Raw genomic sequence first — 25302 nt, forward strand, 5'->3', positions numbered from 1 at the left:
CTGTGGAGCCCCTGGACCACACCCAGTGCCGGGCCTCTGGTGCCTGAGTAGCCGGAGCAATTCTTAACGCGTGTGCCATTTTTCATGACTTTTCGCATATGAGAACAGCCTGCAAAATGAGCGAACGATGCTGAATAAGAATAATAATAATTAAAGCTGCGAGCAGCGATGATCGGGCCCGAGCACTCTCGCCGTCGGGGACGCGCAGGCTGCCGCTCGCGACGCATCCGCCGAGTCTCGCGACGGCCGGTCGGGACGCGCGGATTTCTCTTCCCCGTGTCCTCACTTTGAAAATGCTGTCTTCCTGGTGGGTTCAGTTCGTGGCACCGATGGACTTCGGCCTGGAGATACGTTCGCCGGTGATATTTCGTACACGCGGGTGGCTTGGTTTTTTTTGTATTGTAAGGGGCGCTACGGAGCTGCTTTGCAACGGCCAAACTCAAAACTCGTGTCCGATCGAACCTGTCCTCGTTTGTAATGCGTGTGCTGTGTTTCGTGCCTGTAGAAGCATCCCCGACACAGTGAAAAAACACCTCACGTTTCGTGGCGAATTGCGCTCCGCTGCGCCCGCACCTTTCGTCGTAGACTATAAAATCCTATGGGCCGTTTGATCGGGAAGGTCTCATCTACGCGTTGCCCAAGTTTGAGGTGGATTCGATTAACCGCCAAGGAGTAGGTCGTAAAAGTACGACACCTTAGATTTTCCATGTTTTGCCATATAAAATCCAAAATGGCTTACTTCCGGTTGGGCGGAGCTAATGGCTCCAAGAGGCTTTTTTGTAGGTCGGAGGAAGCCGGCTGAATTTCGTTCATCTACGTCAAATTTAAAGGCGGGGGCCATGACTTTGAAATGTTGTAGGGGGTGCTATGGAGCCATTTTCACACAATTAGACAAAAGAGCAATTTCGTGAGACACAAATCACAACTTAGCTGACCAAATTTGACGTTGATGTGGTCAGCCTATAAGACAGAGGGCGTAAAAGTCTAGACACATGTTACTTCCTGTTGCCAGTAGGTGGCGCTATGACCTATGTCCAATATTGACATGGCAATCTGTTCAGGGCGAGACTGTTATCATGCCTGAGAAGTTTGGGTCCGATTGGAGCATGTTCCTTCGATTACGAGTGACTTCCATTTTCATGGCGAGGGATTGAAATTCGCCACATTTTCGCCACGCCGTCACAGCATGGGCCTCTGACGTACACTCAAGCTTTTAATATCGTTTCATCCCATGGGTCTTTGGATGACACACAACAAATTTGAAGTTGCTCATGTGAAATTTGTAGGAGTAGTTCATTAAAATTTGGCACGTGAAATATGGATTTGACACAAAATGGCCGACTTCCTGTTGGTCATACGAAATTTTGCCAAGAGGTTTTTTGTCAGTCCTGACAGGATGCATCTGCCTCCCAAATTTCATATATGTAGGATACACCGAAAAAAAAAAATTCCTATACCTGCTGATTTTTCCAGGGGGCGCTGTGGAGCCCCTGGGCCACACCCAGTGCCGGGCCTCTGGGCCTGAGTAGCGGGAGCAATTTCTGTACGGAAACACTAGGGCGTTGCACCTCCGGTGCATGCGGCCCGCTGGTGCATGCATACACCTCGGTGCTCGGACCCTAATAATCCTTACGGAAACAATAGGGCCTTGCACCTCTGGTGCATGCGGAACCCTGGTGCATGCCTGCACCGGGGGCCGCGCACCTCGGTGCTCGGGCCCTAATAATAATAATATTGATAATAATAATAAACTTGTAGAATAACATGTTGGGAATGCTTTCAGCAATTACACCAAATGTGACCTGTTAAATAGCTATTTTTAAACTGTAGATTAAACATGTTATAGACATGTACATTTTATGTGAGTGAGTGAGTGAGTGAGTGTGTGAGTGAGTGAGCGAGTGAGTGAGCGTGTGAGTGTGTGAGTGTGTGAGTGTGTGAGTGAGCGTGTGAGTGTGTGAGTGTGTGAGTGAGCGTGTGAGTGTGTGAGTGAGCGTGTGAGTGTGTGCACACCTGCAGCCAGTGCCTCCTCTCTGCTGTTGTCATCTTCAGCTGGCTGTCGGATGTTCCAGGCAGTCAGAGGCAATGTCTCCATGTCCTGCAGACTGGCGAGCTGCAACATATCCATATGGCTGCAGGTGCTCTCATATCTGGGGATGAAGCAGCTTTTACCCCATTTAAACGCGTCTTTGACGATTTCCTCAGTGAGCACTTCATCATTCATGCTGAGAAACAATGCAATACGCTTCGAGGAAACATACTTGGGGTGTCGGAACAGCTGAAAGGAAAAACAAAGGAAGGGAAAATAAAAAATAAAAATTATATATATATATATATATATATATATATATATAGTAAACACACAATTAAATTGTTCCATGATTGACTTACAGATAATGTATCATTCTTGTCTGTAAAAAGAAAATATATTTTCCTACAGCCTGGACAATTAGTTGAATAATCGACAAGTCGCTCAAAAGAAGTAAATATCTTAATTATTTATCTTTAAAGTCATTTGTCAAGCAAGACAGTGAGTCGGAGAACATTTGACTGAAGTTCTCCCTCGTGTGTGAAAGTGTCACTGGTGAGGGGGGCTATGTTTTGTTGTACTCCATGATCCTCCAGTCGGTGCTACCTTCCTCTTACCTTCTGTGAAACGACTCGAGACTGCCGTCGCTTCTCCTCGTCGCTCAGCGCGGCGACCCGTCGCTTCATCTCCTTCCTCAGAGCTTGCTTGGCTGCTCGCAGGGCAGCCATGGCTCTGTCTCTGCTCACTTTCCGCCGAGCCTGAGCCCGATGTGCAGATGATGGTTTGCGTAATGAAACGTACGACAAGTCAACCACGTCACACACTGACAACGGCAAAACAAGAGAAAGTCTCTTCGGCGGAATGCAATAGAAACTTCTGTCTCCATACTGCCACCTACCGTACCGGAGGTTATAACACAGAATTCACTTAACAGTCTGTGACCAGAAGCGCATTTCCTGCGGAAACTCGATGTGTGAATGCACAGGGTCGACAACCACGAAGCAAGTGAAGCAGGGTGAAGCACGGTAAAGCAAAGAAGTAATGAAAGAAAGAAGTTAAGACGTAAATAATGAAGTAAAGAAGTAATGAACGAAAGAAGTAAAGAAGTAAAGAAAGCATTAATGAAAGAATGAAGTAAGGAAAAAAGAAAGAATTAAAGAAAGAAAGAAAGATGTAAAGAAGTAAAGAAAGAATAAAAGAAGCAATGAACGAAAGAAGTAAAGAAGTAAAGAAAGCATTAATGAAAGAATGAAGTAAGGAAAAAAGAAAGAATTAAAGAAAGAAAGAAAGATGTAAAGAAGTAAAGAAAGAATAAAAGAAGTAATGAACGAAAGAAGTAAAGAAGTAAAGAAAGCATTAATGAAAGAATGAAGTAAGGAAAAAAGAAAGAATTAAAGAAAGAAAGAAAGAAGTAAAGAAAGAACTTAAGATGTAAAGTAGTAAAGAAAGAATAAAAGAAGTAATGAACGAAAGAAGTAAAGAAGTAAAGAAAGCATTAATGAAAGAATGAAGTAAGGAAAAAATAAATAACTAAAGAAGTAAAGAAAGAACTTAAGATGTAAAGAAGTAAAAGAAAGAATAAAAGAAGTAATGAACGAAAGAAGTAAAGAAAGCATTAATGAAAGAATGAAGTAAGGAAAAAAGAAAGAATTAAAGAAAGAAAGAAAGAAAGAAAGAAGTAAAGAAAGAACTTAAGATGTAAAGTAGTAAAGAAAGAATAAAAGAAGTAATGAACGAAAGAAGTAAAGAAGTAAAGAAAGCATTAATGAAAGAATGAAGTAAGGAAAAAATAAATAACTAAAGAAGTAAAGAAAGAACTTAAGATGTAAAGAAGTAAAGAAAGAATAAAAGAAGTAATGAACGAAAGAAGTAAAGAAGTAAAGAAAGCATTAATGAAAGAATGAAGTAAGGAAAAAAGATAGAAAGAAAGAAAGAAGTAAAGAAATAACTTAAGATGTAAAGAAGTAAAGAAAGAATAAAAGAAGTAATGAACAAAAGAAGTAAAGGAGTAAAGAAAGCATTAATGAAAGAATGAAGTAAGGAAAAAAGAAAGAATTAAAGAAAGAAAGAAAGAAAGAAGTAAAGAAAGAACTTAAGATGTAAAGAAGTAAAGAAAGAATAAAAGAAGTAATGAAAGAAAGAAGTAAAGACAGAAAGAGATACAAAGAAAAGAGAGAAAAAAAACACAATTAGTGACATGCACCAGGATTCTGACCAACAGTCTTCTTGGTGGGAAGTAGGAGCACAGTCCACTGCACTAAGGTGATCTCGCTAGCTAAGTGGCATTTTGTAAATGAAAAAAGAAACACAATCCATTTACCCAAGCTGGAGTAGAACCAACAACCTTCTGACTGAGAAATGACAGACTAGACTACTGCGCCATGGGGATGTCGAGAGACAAGTGTAATTTTGTCAGTCAAGAAAGACTGGATTTGAATCGACAATCTTCTAGCTTGGAGGCGATAACGCAGCCCACTGCACCCATGAGAGACAAGTGTAATTTTGTCAATGCAAAGAAAAAAAGAAAAAAAGAAGTTAAGAAAGAAAGAGTGAAGTAAAGAAAGAAAGAATGTTTAGAAAGAAAAAAATACGAAGAAAATAGAAAAAAGAAGAAAAAAAACAAAGACATGAGAGATATGGATTTGAACGAACAGTGTTCTAGCTTGGAGGCAATAGTACTAACCATTGCACCAAGGTGATCTTGTTAAAGATGTAAGTTACTGTCACCTAGTCAGTTTTTTTCAGAGCGTGCAGGCTCCATAATCAAAAGTTTACTCTTTCCTGTCTGATAAATGTTGATTTAAAAAAAAAAAAACGTTGGCTTTGACAGCATGCCAATGGCTATGATTTCATATTATTTTGTTAAATGGTCACATGACGATCAGTTTTCTCTTGGCTGAAAGTTTTTATTTGTCAAAGAATATCTTGCTCTTTTATGTTGCCTCAAATCTCACAATATTCTAACTAGAAGGCATTCAACAAAACTGATCCCTCCCCTAATTGAATCCGAAATGTACCCACATCAGAACCTTTAGGAAATTCTCCAAAATCCAGATATGTGTAGCCTACGCAAAAACAATGTTTTTTCAAAACTATTCAAGTATACAGTATATAAATATAATGAAAGTACATCATTTAAGTGTGCAATCAGTTACCAGCAATGTGATTAAGAAGGTGACATGAAGGTGCAAATGTGCTGGGAGACCAGAGTGTCTATGTCAGACAGAGGTGAGGTGTTACAGTCTAATGTCTTGTGGCAGGAAAGATTTCTTGGTACCTGTTACCGCTCCATAATATTCAATTGAGCGGTCACATGGGAAATTGCTGTTGCAGTGGCTATTGGTGTGTTCTGGGCAATTACAAAGAAATAATTGCCCACAATTAAATAAGCGATAACCCCAGCAGTTTAGTAAATTAAATTTTGTTTCCAAATGATTAGACAAATATTCGAAAACAGTGCTTTTTTGTATGTCAATTAAAAACTGATCCAGACATCAATGTCACTTATTCCTACAGCGCAATTAGTCAGAAAAGAGATTTTGAATCGCAAGTAGTGATGGGGACCCTGAGGAAGAAACACAAAATTCTATAATTTAGTTTGCACATAGTTTATCTCCTTAAGTGTAAAGTGTGTGTTGGCAGTTTGTTGTGGTAATTAATGACTGTTTTTTCGGACGTGGGTCTGTGGAACATGTACAGTACTATACAATAGCTTTAGGAACTTATGTCAAATGAGGATGTTTCAAAACATTGCAAGGCCGTGCTATTATTTTCAATAGTTTTTAATTTATCAATTAACATCATAAGGTCTGCTGTACTCTCCTACTACTGTGTGAGTGATTCATTTCATTCATGTGATTTGTGACTCATCTTATAAATGCAGTGCTGTTTTAATTCATAATTTAATAATTTCCCATTATGAAGAACACTGCAAACCTATGTGAAACACTCTCAACACCAGAGTTTTAATAAATCATCAGATAAGATCAGTTCAACACAAGGATGTGTGCGATGAGTAATGCGGGATGTTTCGTACACAGCCACGCTCTGGTCTGAGGAAAACTAACCTCCTGAAGCAGCTAAAGGTTCCTGGTTTTATAAAGGTGTGCTCAAAACTTCTCAAATGATTTCACATGAATGCACCAAACAGGTACAGACGCTTAAAGTTCACAGACTTTTAAAAGGACTTGAAAACTCTATACCATTTACTATAGCTAGTTTTGAAATACATGGAAGTTCTGAAGGTTGGCAGCAAATGCCTAGTCAGATTCTAGAGGCCTTTCGCAAGGCATTATTCATCCCTCAATCGCAAACCCTAATCTCAAATAGTCCACTATACTGTATAATGTAGTTCTACTGATCAAGCATGTTGCTTCCTCCTTCTTTAGTGTCATGATATGTCTTTTAACTGTTCTACTTGCCCCCACAGGAGATGGCCCAGGAGACCAACCAGAGCCAGGCTCCTCTGCTCTGCTCCACAGACTGTGGTTTCTACAGCAGCCCCAGAAACAATGGCATGTGCTCAGTTTGCTACAAATACTTCCTCCAGAGGCAGAACAGCAGTGTATGCATCAGCCCACCAGGTTGGAGTAAAAATAATAACATCAAATACATAATCAAGCAGCGTGTACCTACTCAGAAACACCAGAGGAGGACGAACAGCATCACACAGTCTTCACTGGATGACTGGACATGGACGTGTCCAGAAACACAACAAAAGAGGATTACAGGCTCAGTGGGAAGCAAAAGGGTGAATGTCATTTGAAAGGTGCTTTTTCATTTCAGGTCCGTCCTCTGTTGACAGCAGCGTTGGAGGGTCTGCCCTGACACAGAGCTCTGTCAGCATTGCAATCACTTCACTAGCAGCCAGATCCTGCAGGTACTGCTGCCTCTCTCTCTCTCTCTCTCTCTCTCTCTCTCTCTCTCTCTCTCTCTTTCTCTCATACACACACACACAAACACTCTCTCTCTCTCTCTAAACATGATTGTGTTTAGAGAGTGCCTGAGCACAAATTACACACTGGTATTTAATGTAATATTCATAAAGAATAATAATTGATATAATTTGTATGTACACAACCAAGCATAATCAAGTATATCTGCACAACCATTGTAGGTATTAATATTTTGTAGTATTTTTAGCATAATTAATTGGCCCAAGTGACCCTAACCCATAAAAAACACAGTAAACAAAGTTAAGATGGAATTAACTAATATTTTATTATTTATCTGAACTTCTTTTGGCCAAGTTAGTCTTTTAGTAAAACTTGTGACAGCCCTAATTCTAATTTTTTTTCTTCTTTCCTCTCCTTTTTTTTAGTGGGCCAACAACGGCCTCAGTAACATCAACAGAAGGGAGCACCTCAGGAGCGAAGAGCAGTTTGACAGCCGACTATGTTCAAAGTATGGTTTGTTTGGGATGCACACAGGACCAGTTTATAGACTGAATATTACATCAGTATTTTCTCTTATCAATTTAAAATTGTCCCTGAACAATTTTCACATCATCGAATATTTAGGATTTCTAGTATTTCTATGCTAGTGAAAATCTTTTATGTGGGTTAGGTGTTTTTGCAACTCTTGATTTCCCTGCTCAGTCATCAGATAATTGACAAGATGGTACAATACGCTACCCCACTTTAAAAGTTGACATGGTTGTAGTTTGACGTCGCCATTCAAACATACTTGCTCCTTGCTGTTTTAGTTTTGTGCTCTTTTTTTGCTTGTTATGGTAAATGGACTGCATTTATATAGCACTTTTCTCGTCTTATCAACCACTCAAAGCACTTTACAGTGCAGTTAACATTCACCCATTCACATTTTCCATTCATACTGCCCTTTAACATCTAGCGTTTGTCTATCAGCCATGTATTTACCACCTGAGCCACAGCCTCCCCGCAGCTGCAAATCAGTTGCAGTCGAGGGATAAGTAATAATAGGGTCCAGCTGATACACTGGTATTCAGTGTATAACAGGAAAAGGATCTGCGCAGCGAGCCCTGTTTGTGACCTTAGCGCTCCGTATGTTGCCCAATATCTCCACTGCTGCAGCCTCCTCATACATCTTCTGGGGAGCAGAGCAGAGAGGCACAGTCAGTGGAATTATAAGATTTATACTTTGGTTTTATCCCAGGCAAACATTTTATCCCTTTGGAAAGACATCTGTGGCACCCAGTAGCTCCGACGCACAGCTCCAATACACACACACCCACACTTTCATCGTCACATATGAAGGTAAAAAGCTCCGACACACAGCGCACAACGGCACCGACACAGCATAGGCGCATATGCACACACAATCATCGCCAGCAACGCATTGCCTCAAACTCCACTAAAATCCCAAAATTATAAAACATGACTCGGCGTAATGGTGTGAGTACACATGCGTTACGTAGAACTTCTAAATTATTCACCAGATGCTTTAGCTTCTAAATGTCATTACTACGGTTGCCCTCACACTTCGCGCTCACAGACCTGTCTAGATGTCAGTGGCCTTCTGGAAGGTGTAGGGCAATTTTTTTTTTTGTCCCGTCCACTACAATAGCAAAATATGATTGGCTGATTGCACTTATTAAATGAACACACAATCTCCGGAATTCTGTCCCGGTTACTGCAACTTAGATTCTGTATTGATACTAGTGATGGAAAATTAGGCTGAGAGATTAGAAATTTATTTTTAAAACATTTTATTAAAGACTATTAAAAACTGTAAATAACGTGTATAGCAATATACTGTATATATATATAAATTGTAAAGGACGTGCAGAACACCTCGACCATCAAGTCGGCCACTGCCCCTACAACACAGAGTCTAAAAGAGCAAATGGCTTGTGGCTAGCAGAGGGAGAATGTGCTCCGATTGTGCAGTTTATATATGCCCCAAACAAATTAAAAACCCAGAAGTGCCATGGCTACCCCTACGGCCTCCCTGGAGGGACATTTGGCTGACTGCTACATTGTGCCCCACCATTTTTTCTTAAAGGGCCCATGTTATGCTCCAGGCACCTTTTCAGCCTGCCTCCACGTATATTTGGTTATCTGGGGTGTCTGCCAGCCCACGAAGAATGAAAAGAAAACAATGAGTCGTTGATTCGTGGTTTGGGTTGGCCGTGCAGACGGTCTGTAAACGAACCATTCACAGCCAAGGCGTCAAGTGAAGTAAGTTGACTCCTGCTACTGGGGCAACCACGCCCCCAACCTGAGCAGCATCTCCCCCCTTGAAGTGCGGAAAAACAGATCGCGTCTACGCCATAATGTTCTCCCCGCAAGCGAACGATGACCGCGGGCATGGCCAAAAGATATATTAATGTTTGCTCTGTTGTTGGATGTACAGACCAACATAGCGCCGGACTGGCAACCCATCTCTTTTTGACAGACGGAGCCTTTCCAACTGTCCGAGGCAAAGCCCCGGAGGACGCAAATGTACGTTTTCAAGATCGTATGTGCTCTAGGGCTGGGCGATATGGCTGAAAACTATCACGATATAAGTGTTCGCTAGACTCGCGGCTGGCCGGCGTAGGTAGACTCGCGGCCGCCCGGGTCTCTACGTCCCCGGGCCTCTACGTTGTGTATGTGCCTTGTCACATGCGACTGTTGTCATGGCTGCGCAACGCCGTAGTTGCGCAGCAGACCCGGGGAGGAGCGAGGCGGAGCGAGGCAGAGCGAGTCGGGGCTTTGCGGTACACGAAGGGAGGGGGGCGAGATGTGAGCAGGAAAGCGCTGGAATCACGGGGGCTGTTTATACAGAAAGAGGAGGGTGCTGTGTGGCTTGATCCTTGAGGTGTTTTGACATGGAATGGCAAAGACATGTAGTGCACACACCTGAAAACCAATGTAACTTGTGTAAAAGGGGGCAAAATATGGGCCCTTTAAATTGGCAACTCGAAAATTAGCTAAGACCAAGGTCTGAAAATTTGAGCTAGGATGGGGCTACTAACGCTATGCGTCTAGGAAGTTGTAACCCCATTAACTCTACTCCGTACCGTTGCTGGCAAGTGGTGAGGATTAGAGTGTCTACCAGCCGTTTCACGGGCTGACTGTCTTACTACTTCAGGACCAGGAGCTGGGCAGGCAGGGTCACTATCAGTGGCGCGGGGGTCGGGGTGCTGGCTCCCCTTCAGGTGGGGTCTGTTCTCTGGCTAGCCAGGGATCAGTTGCTCCAGGCACCTGGTCTGACCACCACCCACCGGTCACACTCCTCTGTGTGATTGTCTGACAGTGGTGGGTTGGGCTCAACCACAGAGGCGAGATGATCATCAGGGGCTGGTGGAGGTGCAGGCTTTAGCATAGAACAGTGGACTTGACGCACCTCTGTTGGCCTGTGTCGTGGGGCAACTGCATACACTGCACTTCCTTTCCCAGGAGGTTTCACCACCTGGAAGACTTCTGGGGCCCAGGCGTCCTGGATTTTATTCCACCCTTGGTGTGAGTGGTCCCAAAGGTAAACACCTTGTCCTGCAGGTAAAACTTCCTCTTGGGTGGGTCGGTCTGCTCTCTCCTTCCTTCGAGTTGCAGCCTGCTTCATCCGCTCTCTGGCATTCCCCACTGCCACCTCCAGACCCCGCTGGTGCTCCTGGACCCAATCAAAGACTTCACTTGCAATTGGCTTTTCTACCCGTCCTAGCAGAAAATCTGCGGACGGCTTGGGCTCTCGGCAAAACATTAACAAGAAGGAAGACTTACCTTTTGTTTGGTTGGGTGTGGTGTGATAACTAAAGAGGGTCTGTTGGAGATACTCTGGCCAACTGTGCTTCTGTTCAGCTGACAATGTGCGAAGGATATAATGGAGGGTATTGTTGAAGTGCCCACACTGGCATTGGAGTCCCAGGGCAGGCCTGACCCGCTACCATCTCACCCCGAGATGGATGCTGCACAGTCAAGGCACCTGCATTCTGGTCGCTGCGTCCTGGGCGATACTTCACAGTGTAGTCGAAGACTGCCAGCTCAGCCACCCAGCCCTGCTCTGTAGCCCCCAGTTTGACTGTGCTTAAATGACTTAAGAGGGTTGTTGTCTGTCCATACTACACACAGCAAGTACTCACGGAACTTCTGTGTCATTGCCCACTTCATGGCCAAAAACTTGAGTTTCATCGAGCTCTAGTTCTTTTCTGCTGGGCTCTGGCTCCGGCTCCTGTAGGCAATAGGTCTTATCTTGCCTTCATGCTCCTGGGAGAGGACTGCCCCCAGGCCTTCATGACTCTACTTTTAAAATGAAAGGCAGTTTTAAGTTAGCATAGGCCAGCATAGGTGCTGACACCAACCTTTCCTGGAGCTCTCTGAAGCTGCCTTCACATTTGGGGTCCAGGCTTCTCAGAGCAAACCCTTGGCCTCTGTGGTTCTTTTTCCCTGCCAGATCAGCAACCACTTTGTGAAGAGAGGCAGCCAACTTGGCAAAAACCTTGACAAAATGTCTGTAGTAATTGGCAAATCCGAGGAAAGACACACACAGTTTAGACACAGTACCTGGTGTTGCCCAGTCAGCCACAGAAGAAGTGGCATTTCTCAAGCTTTACCTTTAATCCATCCTTCTGGAACCGGCCCAAAACTAGATCCAGTCGGCTAAAGTGTTCATCCACTGTGGAGGAGAATACAACAACGTCATCAAGATAGAGCAACAGGGAACAACATCGCTGGTTACCAAACCTTCGGCCCATCAGTCACTGGAACATGCTAGGAGCATTGCATGAACCAAATAGCATTCAACTCAAATAGGCCAAATGGGGTGTAGAAAGCAGTCTTCATCTTATCTTGCTCTGTAACTGGGAGTTGATGGTAACCGATGGCCAAATCAGTGGTAGAAAACCACTGTCCTCCTGACAATAAAAGCAGAATTTCTTGTTTTGCCATTCAACAGTTGGTAGTCCCCACAGAGTCTCAGGCTGCCATCTTTCTTTCTCACTAGAACTATGGGAGAGGCATAGGGGCTACAACTTTTCTGTATGACTTTGCTATCCAACAACTGACGTTTGTGGGCCCTAACTTCGTCATAGTCTGAGGGGAGAATACATCTTTTGCTCTGCCTAATGGGGACAGTCGAGTAGGGGGGTGTCATGCATCACAAGGTTTGTGCAACCCAGGTCCAGGTCAGAAGCTGCAAACACAGTCTCACGTTCAGGCAACATAGCCCTAACCTTTCTCTGGTCTGACTCAGAAAGTGCAGATAAATCTAAGGACTCAACTTGCTGTCACACGGGGCTGATCTGTGCTTCTTGGGCAGAAACTGTAACGACCCCCACCGAGCTATGCTTTACATTAGAGATTCCCTCTTGAAAGCTTATGACCTGAGCCTGACTCAAAAGCCCTATGGGGTGGCGAGGATACAGAAGGATGTCTGTTTCCCTCACATTTACCACTGACACATACGTATTACCTTTACTCACGATGACCATGGCCGAGGACATAAGCACACATTCAGGGGATCAATCAACGCAGCACCTGAGGACTCATTAAAATGAGAATAGCACATAGCAGAGACCCACTTAAATGTACCCCCAGGAATGGTAATTGGGCCTACCTCTCACCCGGTCCAACCCTGTTTTAACCTGTGCTGCACCAGAGGGAGCCTGGTGGCAATGCTGTAATGCTCACTGCCATGGAGGGGGAGCCTGCTGCACAAAGGGGAGATCAAAGAGGTCAGAGCCATGTTGACTGAACAACTGGTGATAGCACTCTCTGATTACATTCATGCCCAAAACACCAGGAAAACTAGAAGGGTGTGTTTGGCCTGGTGGGTCTTTAACAAACAAAATACCTTGCTGTAAAATGCCAAAAACATTTACATCCAGCATGACGTATCCCACATAGGGAATTTCTAGTCCTTTAAATGAAGCCAGCGGCAGGGCCTAGGGGCACTCTGGAAATGCTGGAGGAAGATACTTTCAAATAGTTGTGACCATTGAACATGTGTCTATGAGGAGGTTAGCAGGTACATCTCCTAGGCTAACAGTTACCTTGGGTTAAGGTGCTACCAGATTAGGGGTGATTGAGCGTCTGAGCCTGTACTCTCCCCTCCTGATGATTGGCTCTTCACATGAGGGGGAAGGAGTTTCCCGCCTCCTGAGCTACAGTGGTTGCTGCTGCGGGATGTTGGGCTCTAGGCGACTGAACCTGGGAAACCTGCCCTTTACGGCACTCTGGCATAGTGACCTGGCTTTTGGCAACGCCTACATACAATGGTGTTTAGGCGCCGTTGGTTAGCAGGGGGGCCTGGAGGATGCCTGTAGTGCTAGCAGACTCTGGGTCAACTGGTTAAGCTGCTATTGCTGCTTCTGTAACATGTTCTTCAACTCTGCCATTTCTGTGCTGCCAGGACTCGTCCGAGCCCTACTCTCAGAGGACCGCATAGCACTAAAAGAGGGGACTGAATAACTCCTACCCCTAAGCTCATCAGGTCTTCCCTCCCACTCCCAGCGTGTGGCCTCTGCTATGACTTCTAGTAGGCTGTAGTCAGGGGCGCTGCCGTACTAGATGCTTTAACTGCCTGTGAAGGTCAGAAAATAACTGCATGCTCTAAGAAGATTGGGGGAACAACGCATCCTTCTCGGGGCAATGCGTTCAACCTTTTCCATTAGACAGCATAAAGCATGTGAAAACTCCTGCAGGGACTCTCCCTCCAACTGCTCCTAGAAAAGAAACACTACTGTAGGGACACAAGATTTAGAGCAACCATACAAATCTTTGAGAATAGTTAAATTTTCCTCAGGGTCCTCTCTTTCGGCTCTTGGCCTATACCTAATCTCATCCTTAGGCTTGATCAACAGGTTTTAGCTGTCCTTAGTGTAGCCCTCATCTCTTCAACCCAATCCTTCACATGGCTAATTTCCTACACCTAGAGACAACAACAACTAAATCTGATTGGATAACTCTATTTTCAAGGTTTTAGGTCACTAACATTGTCATTCCTGAAGCAAACTTGATTGAAATTCAGCTTAAAATTAGAATAAAAACTGATACTTATTATTAGTTGAAATACGTTAAATGTCATTTAAAATGCTGATATGTTGGGCCTTCTCTGAATTCCTAGAAGTCCCTAAATGTTCCCCTCTCTCAGCACCATGCAGATATCTCAGAAGATACAGCTTGCTGGTGATTCGCAGCCCAAACTACTTTTTGTGGCTTTTCCACAAAGTTTAGGGAAAGTTATGAGGCCAGTTAATGGAGAAACAGTACTGAGGTCATAAATGTGGCTCCTGCACACACACTGCACAGTTCCTACAGAGCAATTACTGAATACAAGACATCCACCCATATAAGTGTGTTTAAAGGCAGCTAAAAAAGCCTCAAAGATATCTTGAACATATACTTAGCAACAAGTATCCACTGGGTAAACACATCATTAGAGGACATTGCCCCTGGAGAACAGGGATACCTTGTGGCTATATGAGCTGTTGCTGCCAGTGTCATTAACCCCTCCCTCTAGGCTCAGGCATGTCAGGCAGAGCTGCAGATGTAGGCGGTACACAGGAAGGTCAGTGTTTGGCAGGTAGCTCAGCGACTGTCTCTACAAACTCCTACCATAGCAGCAAGAAGAGGAAGCTGGAGGATCCTCATGACAATGTAGTTGTGCAGAGAGGTGAGTGAAGATCAGGCTGAGGGAGCAACTTGGAGTCAAGCTAACTGCGTACTCTGAAAGTGAAAAGTCATCATGGTTTCCTTCTGTAATTCAGAGACGAGGAGCTTGGACTTGGTAACAATCAACAGTGTGTAAATGATTGTCTGCCCTTTTGTAGTACGAGTCTAATGATGTTACTGCTGTTTCTCCCTCAGCATCAGGGTCTGAGGAGTCAGTGAATGCAGCTTTGGAGACAGAGGAGAAACCCAAAGCCAAGAAGAGCCGCTGCTTCACCTGCCGCAAGAAACTTGGTCTGACAGGTATGAAATCCACAGCGAACTCACTTGTGTGAGCACCCAGTTAAATAAATTGTATAAAACAATTTATTTAACTGGGTATTTTTTTCGTTTTTTACAAAAAAATGTGTTGCTTAGGTTGCTGCTACCTGAAATCTTGGTGTTGCTACAAGGTAACCCCTGGCACCGCCCATGGCAGCATGAATGTAAAAACACAACTTAATTAGCAAAGAACAGAAAAATCTCGCACTAGTTTTTTTAAAACCAACTTTATTTATAACATTACAATGATTAACTCAATGCTGCAATTGCTACAATGCAAGTGTCCTGTTCAAAATAGAGTCACACCTCCAAAGGAGAATTGTTTTCAAATTGGCTTCATTTCACTATCAGTTAATCATAAGAGGTAACAATAAAATAGATATTGAAAATAAAAAACGCCTCTCACACTGGATGCAAGTAACATGAATTGAATAAACATGTACAATTAGAGGAAGTTGAGCTGTTAAAATATCAAGTAAATAAAAGTAAGGAACTGAGCAAAGAGATGGAGGAAACAAGAGATTCTTGTCATATGTCTATAAAGAATATGATATCCATCGTCAACCGCTTTATCCATTTAAGGGTCGCGGGGGGCTGGAGCCAATCCCAGCTAACATTGGGTGAGAGGCGGTGTACAACCTGGACAGGTCGCCAGCCTATCGCAGGGCAACATACAGCGACAGACAACCATTCACTCTCACATACACACCTACAGTCAATTTAGAGTCTCCAATTAACCTAACCCCATTCTGCATGGACTGTGGGAGGAAGCCAGAGAACCCACCCATACACAGGGAGAACATGCAAACTCCACACAGAAAGGCGCTGGTTGAACCGGGATTCGAACCCAGAACCTTCTTGCTGTGAAGCGAAAGTGCTAACCACTACGCCAGCCCAACTAATTGATATGACATTTATCATTATTATAGTATGGTAATATAGATAGATGAACTACAATTATCCCAAACTGGGAATGTATTGAAGTTATGTTATGCTGATCATATTGTAAACTACAAGTTCAATAGGCTTGTTCTTCAACATCACTTTTGACTGGTGAGAAGTGAAGAAGAAATATATTTATGTATTTGGAGCTCAGCGCGATGATGTCATGTAAGGATTTCCTTAAGCTTTGGATCACATCCAGAGAGTAAAATGGTAAAAATAGACTGTATTTATATAGCGCTTTTCTAGTCATATAGACCACTCAAAGCGCTTTACAGGAAAGTCACATTCACCCATTCACACACATTCATACAGCGCTGCTATTTACCACGCATTTTCCTGTCACATTCATACTCATTCATGCACTGTCGGAAGAGCCGACAGAGGCAAGTTAGGGTTAAGTGTCTTGCCCAAGGACACAACGGCATGTGTACTGGCGAGAGGTGGGATCAAACCGCCAACCTTCAGGTTGGTGGACAAATGGCTCTACGTCCTGAGCCACAGCCGCCCACAAGTTCATGAAGTTCATAATCAAGTTCATGAATTTATTTTTCATCGCACTTGCTGGTTTTAACTAATGTTATTTATTATTTTGTTAAATGAACTTTAGCTCATCAGCAAACCGTCTCTGAACGCCAACAGTCTGCTTGTCGATTAGCTTATGAAGATCATTTTAGTGTGACATTCTACAGTTGTATGATTGTGTGATTAGCTTCATGTGCTGTTTGTAAAACAGCTGTTCTGTTGTTTCTAAATTTACGTTGGTCTACCATGGTGTAACTACAATGTTGTTTTGCTTTAAATTTTGCTTTTGCAATGAATTGTGGGACAGATTTTTCTCCTTTCATTTCATTAAGGTAAGGAGATAAAACTATCATTCAGAAAATTTGAATACAACTCTTCTACCGCTGAGTAATTTCCCTCAGGTGCCCTTCCTAAGTAAAATAGACTATTTGATCACAGGCCTGGTTGTTGCTTGTACAGTTAGTTACACATCATTTTGCTGTAAGTCACTCAACAGCAGGAAAGTGTATTTCAAAATAAGTGTTGAGTCTGACGTCATAACAGGTTCATAAAAGGGCCTACTAGGTTAGAGTACCAGAGTTCTTCAGAAGTCACATGTGCTAGCACGTGGAGTCAGGACCAGTTTAGTTTACTGTTAAAACTGGAAGCAAGGTGGCAAAGTTTAAAGTAACTACCAACTCCAGCATCAGTAACAGCTGCTCTGTCTGTGTCTCACGGGACACGTTCAAGCACAGCATTGGGTTGTAGGTCGCCCACGTTTTGGCACCATCACTGCTTTGGATTGAAGTTTCAGCTTCTCAGCTATCAGCTGTCTCATTACAAAACCTGCATCCAATACATTGTCCTTGTCAGAATGTGGTCTTGTGAAAGTTGCTTGTGGGGAACCAAACTCCTAAACTATTAAAGTGATAACTTAGTCTTTGCAGCTCATAAGCAGCTCATCAAGTTTAGCTGCATGTGTCCAGCTTCAATGAATCTTCGTCATGTTGTGTTCATCTTGACTGTGGCCTGACAGGCATACAACCATAAGGAACCACCTTGATGGACATGACAGTATACTATCTATCTTTTGGTTTTTATTACAGACTTTTGAGTTGCTTTTTTGTATTTATGAATTGTCTAATGAATTGGCATTTACATCCAGGAGGCCCCTGGTTTAGACAGTGTGAGCAATCTAGTGGTATAACTGCCAGACACTGTTCAGTTCAGTGTGCGTCTACAGGTATCTCACTTATAACAGTGTGATGATTTAGCACTACTTCTGCAATAAATTCTTAAAGGTAGTTTTTTGTTATCACAAACGTTAACACTTTCTGTTGCAGGCTTTCAGTGCAGATGTGGAAATGCATTCTGCAGCATGCATCGATACTCAGACACACACAACTGCACCTTCGACTACAGAGCTAATGCTGCAGAGAAGCTCAGGGAGGAAAACCCCATCGTAGTCGCAGAGAAGATCCAGAAAATCTGAAACCAGACGGAGGACAAAATTAATCTGAGGATCAACCACTTAAGCCCCTTATTTCAACCCTTCGGCGGACACACACGGCCTCATCAGGCGGTCTTTACACAGTGGCCATAACTGTCGGTAGCATGGATGATGTGTGGAGCCCATTCTCCTTGTGGCTGCAGCTACGTACACAACACAGCGCCAACTTTCTTCTCTCATACACACTTCAAAACCCATATGGCCACCTGCTTAAAGGGCCAGACTCGGCTCGTAACACTGCGCTGAGTTTGTAAACTTTGAAAGAGTGACAAGTATAAGGTAGCGTTGACCACCGGCTCACTGGTTACCATGCTTTCTGTTGTTTACTACGCAGTTCTTCTTCTTTGTTTCATGGCACGTGCCACTCTCTACTGCCATCTATGGCCACCAACTGTCACTACACGGTCATCAGACACTGGTCTGCTCGCAGTGTGAAAGTGGCCAATTGCCGATTAAACGCGGGTCAACCCGTGTTTAAAAAACCCGGCTCTACACGGTAATTTTGTTGTGAAAGTGGTATGTTCTCAGCCCCCAACCGAGTTTTATATTTCTTCACCACCCCATGTGAATAATCTGACAATTAACAACATACCTCTTAAGAAGTGAACATGTCCCCCACATACTTTGGGGACATGTTCACTTTTTAAAAAAAAGTTAAATTTGAAGGGAATCCTTCAAAATTGTTAAATAAATGACTCAAGTCCATGAATGATTAAATCCTAAAGGAAAATGGTCTGCTTTTTATGAATAATCTAGAAGAATAGAAGTAAACTCACCAGAGACTTCTTTGTAGGCAGTGTCTGCAAACAAAGACACAGTAAGAATATTTTCTTAATGTGTCTGACCTCCTCACAATCTTTCTTTTTAATTGAGCCTCCATAGCAACAGTATTCTACAAAATGTAATCATGCATTTGCTTTAAATAAGAAGATATGTTACTCAAGCAAGAATAAACCGTTACAGCCTACTGCCTATTAAATGAGTTTGATTCTTTGAGCTTGGCGTCATTTTGGTAAATAAAAAAATAAATAAATTTTTAAAGACTATCTATCTTTTAAATTCTATCAATTTAAAATTTTAGCCAATTGACAAAACTAAACCGTATAGATGTGAATCTGATCTCATACAATTCTGTGTTTTGCGTGGACATTGGTGATAGTACCATTTTTCTAAGCAATATAGTTGATCAGTTATGGTGATCTAAAATATTATTATTTTATATATTTATATTAAATAATAACTTTAATTAATATCAAAGTTCCTCGGGGCACCACCCTTCAAAAGAAGGGAAATGATAGCCAATCAACTGATTCAGTCTCATTTACAATATACTATCAATTCTGATGGATAATTAAATTAATAAATACCACCAGAATCCCCACCTTTGTAGTTAACAGAGGTTGAAGGATTTGGAGTCAGCAGTTGGCAATACTCACACCTAGGCAATATTAAATAGACCAGACTGACTGCATATTTAATAACATTTATTAAAATGATAAGTTGAAACAACAATCTAATCTAACAAACGAGATATAAACAGGTCTGTGTGTGTGTGTGTGTGTGTGTGTGTGTGTGTGTGTGTGTGTGTGTGTGTGTGTGTGTGTGTGTGTGTGTGTGTGTGAGTACACAGACTAGGTTGCTGTAAAGGTCAAAGGTCTAAATGGTACTACAAACAAGATGGCGGTAAACAAACAAACTACAAAATGGCAGCATCAGAGGTGTCGGCTCGGCCACCTGCTGTGCTTCTTTGATAAGGCCAATGGTTGCAGGACAAAGAGTGTCAGGTTAAAAGAGGGTTAGTCAGAGGGTACTAACATCGCATTAACCTATGAACAAACATAACAGTAGCACTGAACACATTGACTCAAATCAATACAATGCATCTTACAAGTTTAAACATTCCTATGCTTAGCCATGTTGCGTTATGCTATGCTGTATGCCCAACTTATGTTACCAAGTCCATGGAAGAGAAGAAGAAGAAAGGTCCTTTTTGTGCTGTTTGGTTTCAGTGTCCTTTTGTGTCCTCCACAGAGTTAGATGTTCAACACTAACTCTGCTTGGTGGCTCCTGAGCTTGGATCAATTGACAAGACCGTGTCTGCCACTGATGTAAAAAACAAACTTTCCAGCCTTGGTTGGTCCTTTGGCAGGCTCTTGCATCGCTGCCTGTGGAAGTTGTAGCAGTCTGCTTCTGGCAAGCCTGCATGAAGATCAGGGTCACATGCTGGCCGAGGTGGATTCGCTCGTCCCGAGGTCCATGGGAGAAGCCTGCGCCCGTGCGCTGAGGACCCTGAACGCGAACCTCTCGCATGTACCCGTGAATTTCGAGGACCGCAAGCGGCTGCTCTTCGGCTCCGTCGAGGACGTGCGCGATCGTCTCGACGCCGCAAGCTCTCGTATGTGGAGCTGGGATTCTAGTATGAACGACCTGTATTACGATCTACGCAGCGACCTTGCGGTCCTCGAAACTCTGATCAGCGTCGGGGAGATCTCGGTCAAGAGCCTGCTGTACGACAGATCCGTACTGGTATCACAGCTGAGAAAGATCACGCGGAACGAGAGCACGCTGGAGCTGAGGTTGACGCAAACGCGCTCTAAGCTCGCGGAATCAAACGCTCTCAGGCGACGTGCGGACGCAAACTCGCTCGGAATGGTGAATTGACAGCGAACCCAGGGCGCTCGGAAAGACAGATTCCTCTTGGGCATTTTGAGTATTTGTATTTGAAAGCAAAAAAAAAACAGACGAGGAGGACACCTGTGTATTATAAAATAAACTTTTATTTTCATTTCATTTTATTTCATTTCAGTTTTTTTTGTGTTTGTTGTATCTGAGGCGGTCAGACTGGGACTTCATGAGTTTTTCCAGGCATAACACCCTGCTGGGCCCAGGCATAACACCCACACACGGGTCCAGATCATCTTTGTATATGAGTGCTTAAAGCCAATCATTGACAACAAGACCCTCGGGGCCTTTCGGCTACAGTAGGGATAGTGGGGTGGGGCATCGCACCATTCCTAAGGACTTACCTGATGTAAAGTTAACAAAGTATAGCCCGTAGGCGTGCCTGCTGTGCAGCCGTGCGATCAGTCAAGTCTGAACTATAGAACCTGCTGCTTTTGTAACTAAAGCTACTGGTCACTCTGCTGGACTGTGGTTGTGTCTCCTAGAAAGCTTCATTGGAGGTCCGGTGAACCAGGTGAGGAGCTTGGGATATATCCAGTTAGAGCTGCAGGTCCTATACCTGATCGATGTTGACTTAATGGACTGGAGCTTAAGAGGGAATTAGGCATTGCAGGCATTGTGTTTCCTATCTCTCCTAGTGTATCTCTGACCCCAGAGCTGCAGGACCCAAACCTGTCATTATTATTGTTATTATTAATATTAATATTAACATCATCACTAATAATAACAACAACATAATTGTATTTTTTAATTATAAGTATCAGTCTGGTAGAGATTACAGCGGCGGTTGTACAACTATCCTCTCTCTCTCTTCTCTCCTACTGTCTCTCCTCCCACCCTCTTTCTGCCCACTTCTCCTCTCTTCCCCATTTCTCTCCTCACCCCAACCGGTCGAGACAGATGACCGCCCACAACTGAGTCCTGTTCTGTCAGAGATTTCTTCCTGTTAAAAGGGAGTTTTTTCTCTCCACCGTCGCCAAGTGCTTTGCTCATTGTGGGATTTGTTGGGTTTTCCCTGTAATATTGTAATATTGACCTCACTATGTAAAGTGCCTTGAGACAATGTATGTTGTGATATGGCGCTAAACAAATAAAATTGAATTGAATTGAATTGAATTATTGATGATGTTAGTAGTATTTTTTTTTTTAAGCTGATGATCCCTTAACACTGATAACAGTAACATGCTCATATCATTTGTTGTATGCTTCATTGCGGAACACACACTCACTTATTCTGTTTTGTGGTTTTGTCACTTCTTTGTCAATTGTACCGTATCCCTCATTATGGTTTATGACACACATGTGCGTGCGTGCGTGTGTGTGTGCGTGTTTGTTCATGCGTGCGCATGTGTGTTGTAATGGTAAATTCATGCATTCACATTTGCAATGCAGACAAGACCATGTCTGGTCCATGCTCATTTTGCTCCGGTGCGCATAACTACTAATTGTATGGCACATTCATTAGGTTGTGCGGATACTCAAACCGCGATACGGCGGGTCTTCTCAATATGGCTTACGTGACCAAAGAACAGTTTTACACTCTCATGACTTACGAACCTCACACGACCAGCAAGGATCTGGTCGATGTTTGGCCGAATTTTGTGTCTTCGCTTGGGTCCATGTGGTGGGGCTATGTCTCCCAAGGAGCCGTCCGGAACTATCTAAGCAAGCCCGAAGTACCTCAGGGCGCAATTGTGGCATCGGGATGCTTTTCAGAAAGTTTGAGAGGAACCTCGAAAGGTGTCCCTGGCGGAGTGTGTTCCCTTACGATGAAAAGGCCAGGAGGCACATTCACGTATCACGTGCAAATGCAAGGTGGCAAGTACAGTTGCGAAGGGGCGACGAGTATCGCATTTACGGACCCGCTGCAGCAAGTAAAGGAGGTGTGCCGCACGTTAAATGGAGGGTTGATCGATGGACCAACCGACGAGTGGCTGCGAGAGGAGTCAAGGTTTACCGTGGACAATGTCATCGAATTTGTGCAAGATGCAAGGCGCCTCTCTCTGGGCTTGGTAGAGGACACCAAAGTGTTTGTTGGCATCCGAGAGACACTACGCGAGCAGCAAACAAGAGACGGGAGTCTGGTCGGTTACGCGGCTTTGTTTGTCCAACCTGACACCCAGCCAGGGTACCTGTTCAGCATCATGTCAAACCCCAGATAGAGGCATATGATAGTGTTTGACAGCGCGGGATTGCTGCTCGTGGAAGAGGACAAAGGGGTCGTGACACGCTTCCTCACATTGACTGAGTTAATGCAAGACCTGAAGAACGAGTTATTCTCAACCCTGATAAGTTTTGGACAGAACACATCCAGTCGATGAATGTCGAGAGACCGAGGCATTCGAGGGAGATCGGGTTGTAGGGCCCACTGTGGCCAAAGTGTGTAATTTTGCCCATGTAAAGACAACGAAACGATATGTAATGAACGTTGTGATCCACAACCTCATGTAATAAATAAAACACGACCGTCTGCTGTCACACTAACACCATGTTGTCTCTCATTTCACTGTCTGAGCGTTCGTGAGGTGGTATTCATCCAGAGTGTTGATGACCAGCCAACATCACATTACCTGGAATCTGAGGTAGGTCCTGCCAGGAGCCTAGTCAAAACCAAATAAGTGAACAAACTTTATTATTCGCCGCAGTAATGTCATCTCTCTGGATGACTGAGAGTGTGGCTAGTGCATATGTTTGATCTACATCTCTTAAGTTGTGTGTGGGGTGTGTGCAGGAACTGTGCAGACGGTCTGAATCCACAGGTATTATTGATTGCACAGACGAATGTGTGAATGTGTCAGTCGCATTGTGCCACTCCAACCCCGACTGCCACCAACCAAGCTTGGAGAGTACGTAAACAACAATAGCGTGTGACGTTCGAGCCGAGACTAAATTGTCTCGGTTGGGGACGTCCAGAGCTGCGGTCCACACACCATGGCAGCGAATTTCACAGCCGCCCGGGTGGCCGAAGCAAAACGCAAATTGAATCGGATATTCGCTGGACCAAGCCGCGAAGACGTGTGCATGGACAAGTCCGAAGACGATCACGGAAACACATCCGATGGCCGGTTAGGGCCCGAGGCCGATGATGACAACAGCAACTATGAATGCGATGAGGGCGAGACTGACCAAGAAGCGGGTCTAGGAGAAGAACATGGTGAAGACGGAGATGACAGCGAGCAAGAGGAAGAAGAAGAAGAAGAAGAGGAGGAGGAGGAAGAAGAAGAAGAAGAAGAAGAAGAAGAAGAAGAAGAAGAAGGTGCAAGCAATGAAGAGGAGGACGGGGAAGCAGGCATCCACGTGTACCAAGACGTGTTCCCGTCAAAGAACGGGACAATCGAATGGTCATTAGTACCCCTGGGTGAACCAGCTCAAGGTAACGCCCCTGAATACCCCGTAGGTCCTACAGCAGAGGCGACCGCTGGCGCTCGGGGCATCTTGACCTCCTTTCTGTTGTTCTTCACTAGCGACCAATCGAGAGGGTTCAAGAAAGCACAGTGCGAGGACTTGGAAACCGATGAACGAAACGGACTTGAGGGCCTATGTGGGTCTGTTGATTCTGGCGGGCGTGTACAGGTCTCGGGGTGAAGCGGCCGTGAGCCTGTGGAAGGCAGAGTTCGGAAGGGCAATTTTCAGAGCGACCATGTCCCTGAAAGACTTCTACCGCTACTTGAAAACGCTGAGGTTTGACGATCGGGAGTCAAGGCACGTCGGTGGGAGATCCTCGGACAAATTGGCCGCTATCCGAGAGGTGTGGGACATGTGGTGCGAGCGGCTGCCTGCCCTCTACAATCCGGGGCACGATGTTACGGTGGACGAACGAATGGTTCCTTTCAAGGGTATTGTACACTGCATCTAATCCAACCGACCTGTCAGTGCATATATATTGTTGAGCTCGTCTTTATGTGTCAGCTCTCCTCTTCCAGGCCGATGTTCCTTCCATCAGTACATGCCCAAGAAACCGGCTAAGTACGGACTCAAACTGTGGGTAGCGTGCGACGCGAAAACTAGCTACGCGTGGAGGTTGCAGGCGTACACTGGCAGACCAGATGCCTCGGCCACAGCAAGGGAGAGGAACCTCGCCTTGCGGGTCGTGCTAGATCTGACCCAGGGACTGGAGCATCGAATGGTTACGTGTGATAACTTCTTCACGTCGTGAAGCTCGCGTGCTCCGCAACAACAACATCACTATGCTGGGTACGATCAGACGCAACAAACCCGAGCTGCCCCAGGAGCTGGTGTTCGCGCGCGGGCGGCAGGTGTTCTCCTCCGGGTTCGCTTTCTCCGAACTGGCCACCCTCGTATCCTACGTGCCCAAAAGGGGCAAAACCGTACTGCTCCTGAGTACAGGTCACCCGAGACCCAAGATCGACAGCCAGCGCAAGGACAGGAAGCCACATTTGTCGCCCTGTTCCACAACATCATAGACGTGTCTGCGTACAATGCGTACGCGTTGATGAGCGCGGTCCGAGAGGCCTGCTCAGATGCTACGGCCCCACAGCGTTCGGAAAAGAGAAAATCTTTCACCTATCACCAATGTGATATGGAGTCTGTAGTCGTTCCATCTCTGTGAGAGAGCGTGGTGAACAGCAAGTAGCATGTATCATGTTGAAACACAATAAACAACATGAGCGGATATCCGTCACGCAAAACATTTAACGCGCACAAAGCATATGGTGATAGGGTCCGACCACCATTCACAGAGTCCGACCACCGTTCACCGAGTCCGACCACCCTTCACTCGGTCTGAC

General features: G+C 44.4%; 3 protein-coding genes across 6 annotated transcripts in view; 2 read left to right on the forward strand and 1 right to left on the reverse strand.

The window, feature by feature from the left end:
- The window catches only part of mthfs (5,10-methenyltetrahydrofolate synthetase (5-formyltetrahydrofolate cyclo-ligase)), an 18736-nt gene extending 15695 nt beyond the window's left edge, over positions 1-3041 (reverse strand). Inside the window, exons 1-3 of one of the 2 annotated variants that reach the window (XM_035628099.2) lie at positions 2647-3041; positions 2262-2278; positions 2014-2150 (exon numbers count right to left, since the gene is read on the reverse strand). In XM_035628099.2, the coding sequence (XP_035483992.1) occupies positions 2014-2150; positions 2262-2278; positions 2647-2757 (265 nt within the window). In that variant the 5' untranslated portion in view covers positions 2758-3041. Of the gene's footprint in view, positions 1-2013; positions 2279-2646 lie in introns of both variants that reach the window. The other variant, XM_035628097.2, reaches the window with a different exon arrangement.
- zfand6 (zinc finger, AN1-type domain 6) overlaps positions 1-18913 on the forward strand; it is a 21017-nt gene extending 2104 nt beyond the window's left edge. The window contains exons 2-7 of one of the 3 annotated variants that reach the window (XM_035628094.2): positions 6459-6612; positions 6815-6908; positions 7350-7432; positions 14447-14599; positions 14794-14898; positions 17706-18913. In XM_035628094.2, the coding sequence (XP_035483987.1) occupies positions 6462-6612; positions 6815-6908; positions 7350-7432; positions 14447-14599; positions 14794-14898; positions 17706-17854 (735 nt within the window). In that variant the 5' untranslated portion in view covers positions 6459-6461 and the 3' untranslated portion in view covers positions 17855-18913. The remainder of the gene's footprint in view (positions 1-6458; positions 6613-6814; positions 6909-7349; positions 7433-14446; positions 14600-14793; positions 14899-17705) is intronic. The other 2 variants (XM_035628095.2, XM_035628096.2) reach the window with 2 other exon arrangements.
- Positions 18914-24023: 5110 nt separating this feature from the next.
- LOC118302661 (piggyBac transposable element-derived protein 4-like) lies at positions 24024-24978 on the forward strand. Its single transcript, XM_035628987.2, has 3 exons — positions 24024-24390; positions 24478-24680; positions 24775-24978. The coding sequence occupies exons 1-3, from the start codon at positions 24069-24071 to the stop codon at positions 24976-24978; spliced, it is 729 nt and encodes a 242-aa protein (XP_035484880.1). The 5' UTR covers positions 24024-24068.
- Positions 24979-25302: the final 324 nt, after the last annotated feature.

The sequence above is a fragment of the Scophthalmus maximus genome, chromosome 4 (genome assembly GCF_022379125.1).
Source record: "Scophthalmus maximus strain ysfricsl-2021 chromosome 4, ASM2237912v1, whole genome shotgun sequence".
In the NCBI taxonomy this organism is placed as follows: domain Eukaryota; kingdom Metazoa; phylum Chordata; class Actinopteri; order Pleuronectiformes; family Scophthalmidae; genus Scophthalmus; species Scophthalmus maximus.

Excerpts from the sequence above, each read along its gene's own strand:
- LOC118302661 (XM_035628987.2), top strand. The coding sequence starts at position 24,069 with ATGAACGAAACGGACTTGAGGGCCTATGTGGGTCTGTTGATTCTGGCG. Across the intron at positions 24,391-24,477 it reads ACGAATGGTTCCTTTCAAGG|GCCGATGTTCCTTCCATCAG; the intron begins GTATTGTACACT and ends CTCCTCTTCCAG. Across the intron at positions 24,681-24,774 it reads AGGGACTGGAGCATCGAATG|CTGCCCCAGGAGCTGGTGTT; the intron begins GTTACGTGTGAT and ends AACAAACCCGAG.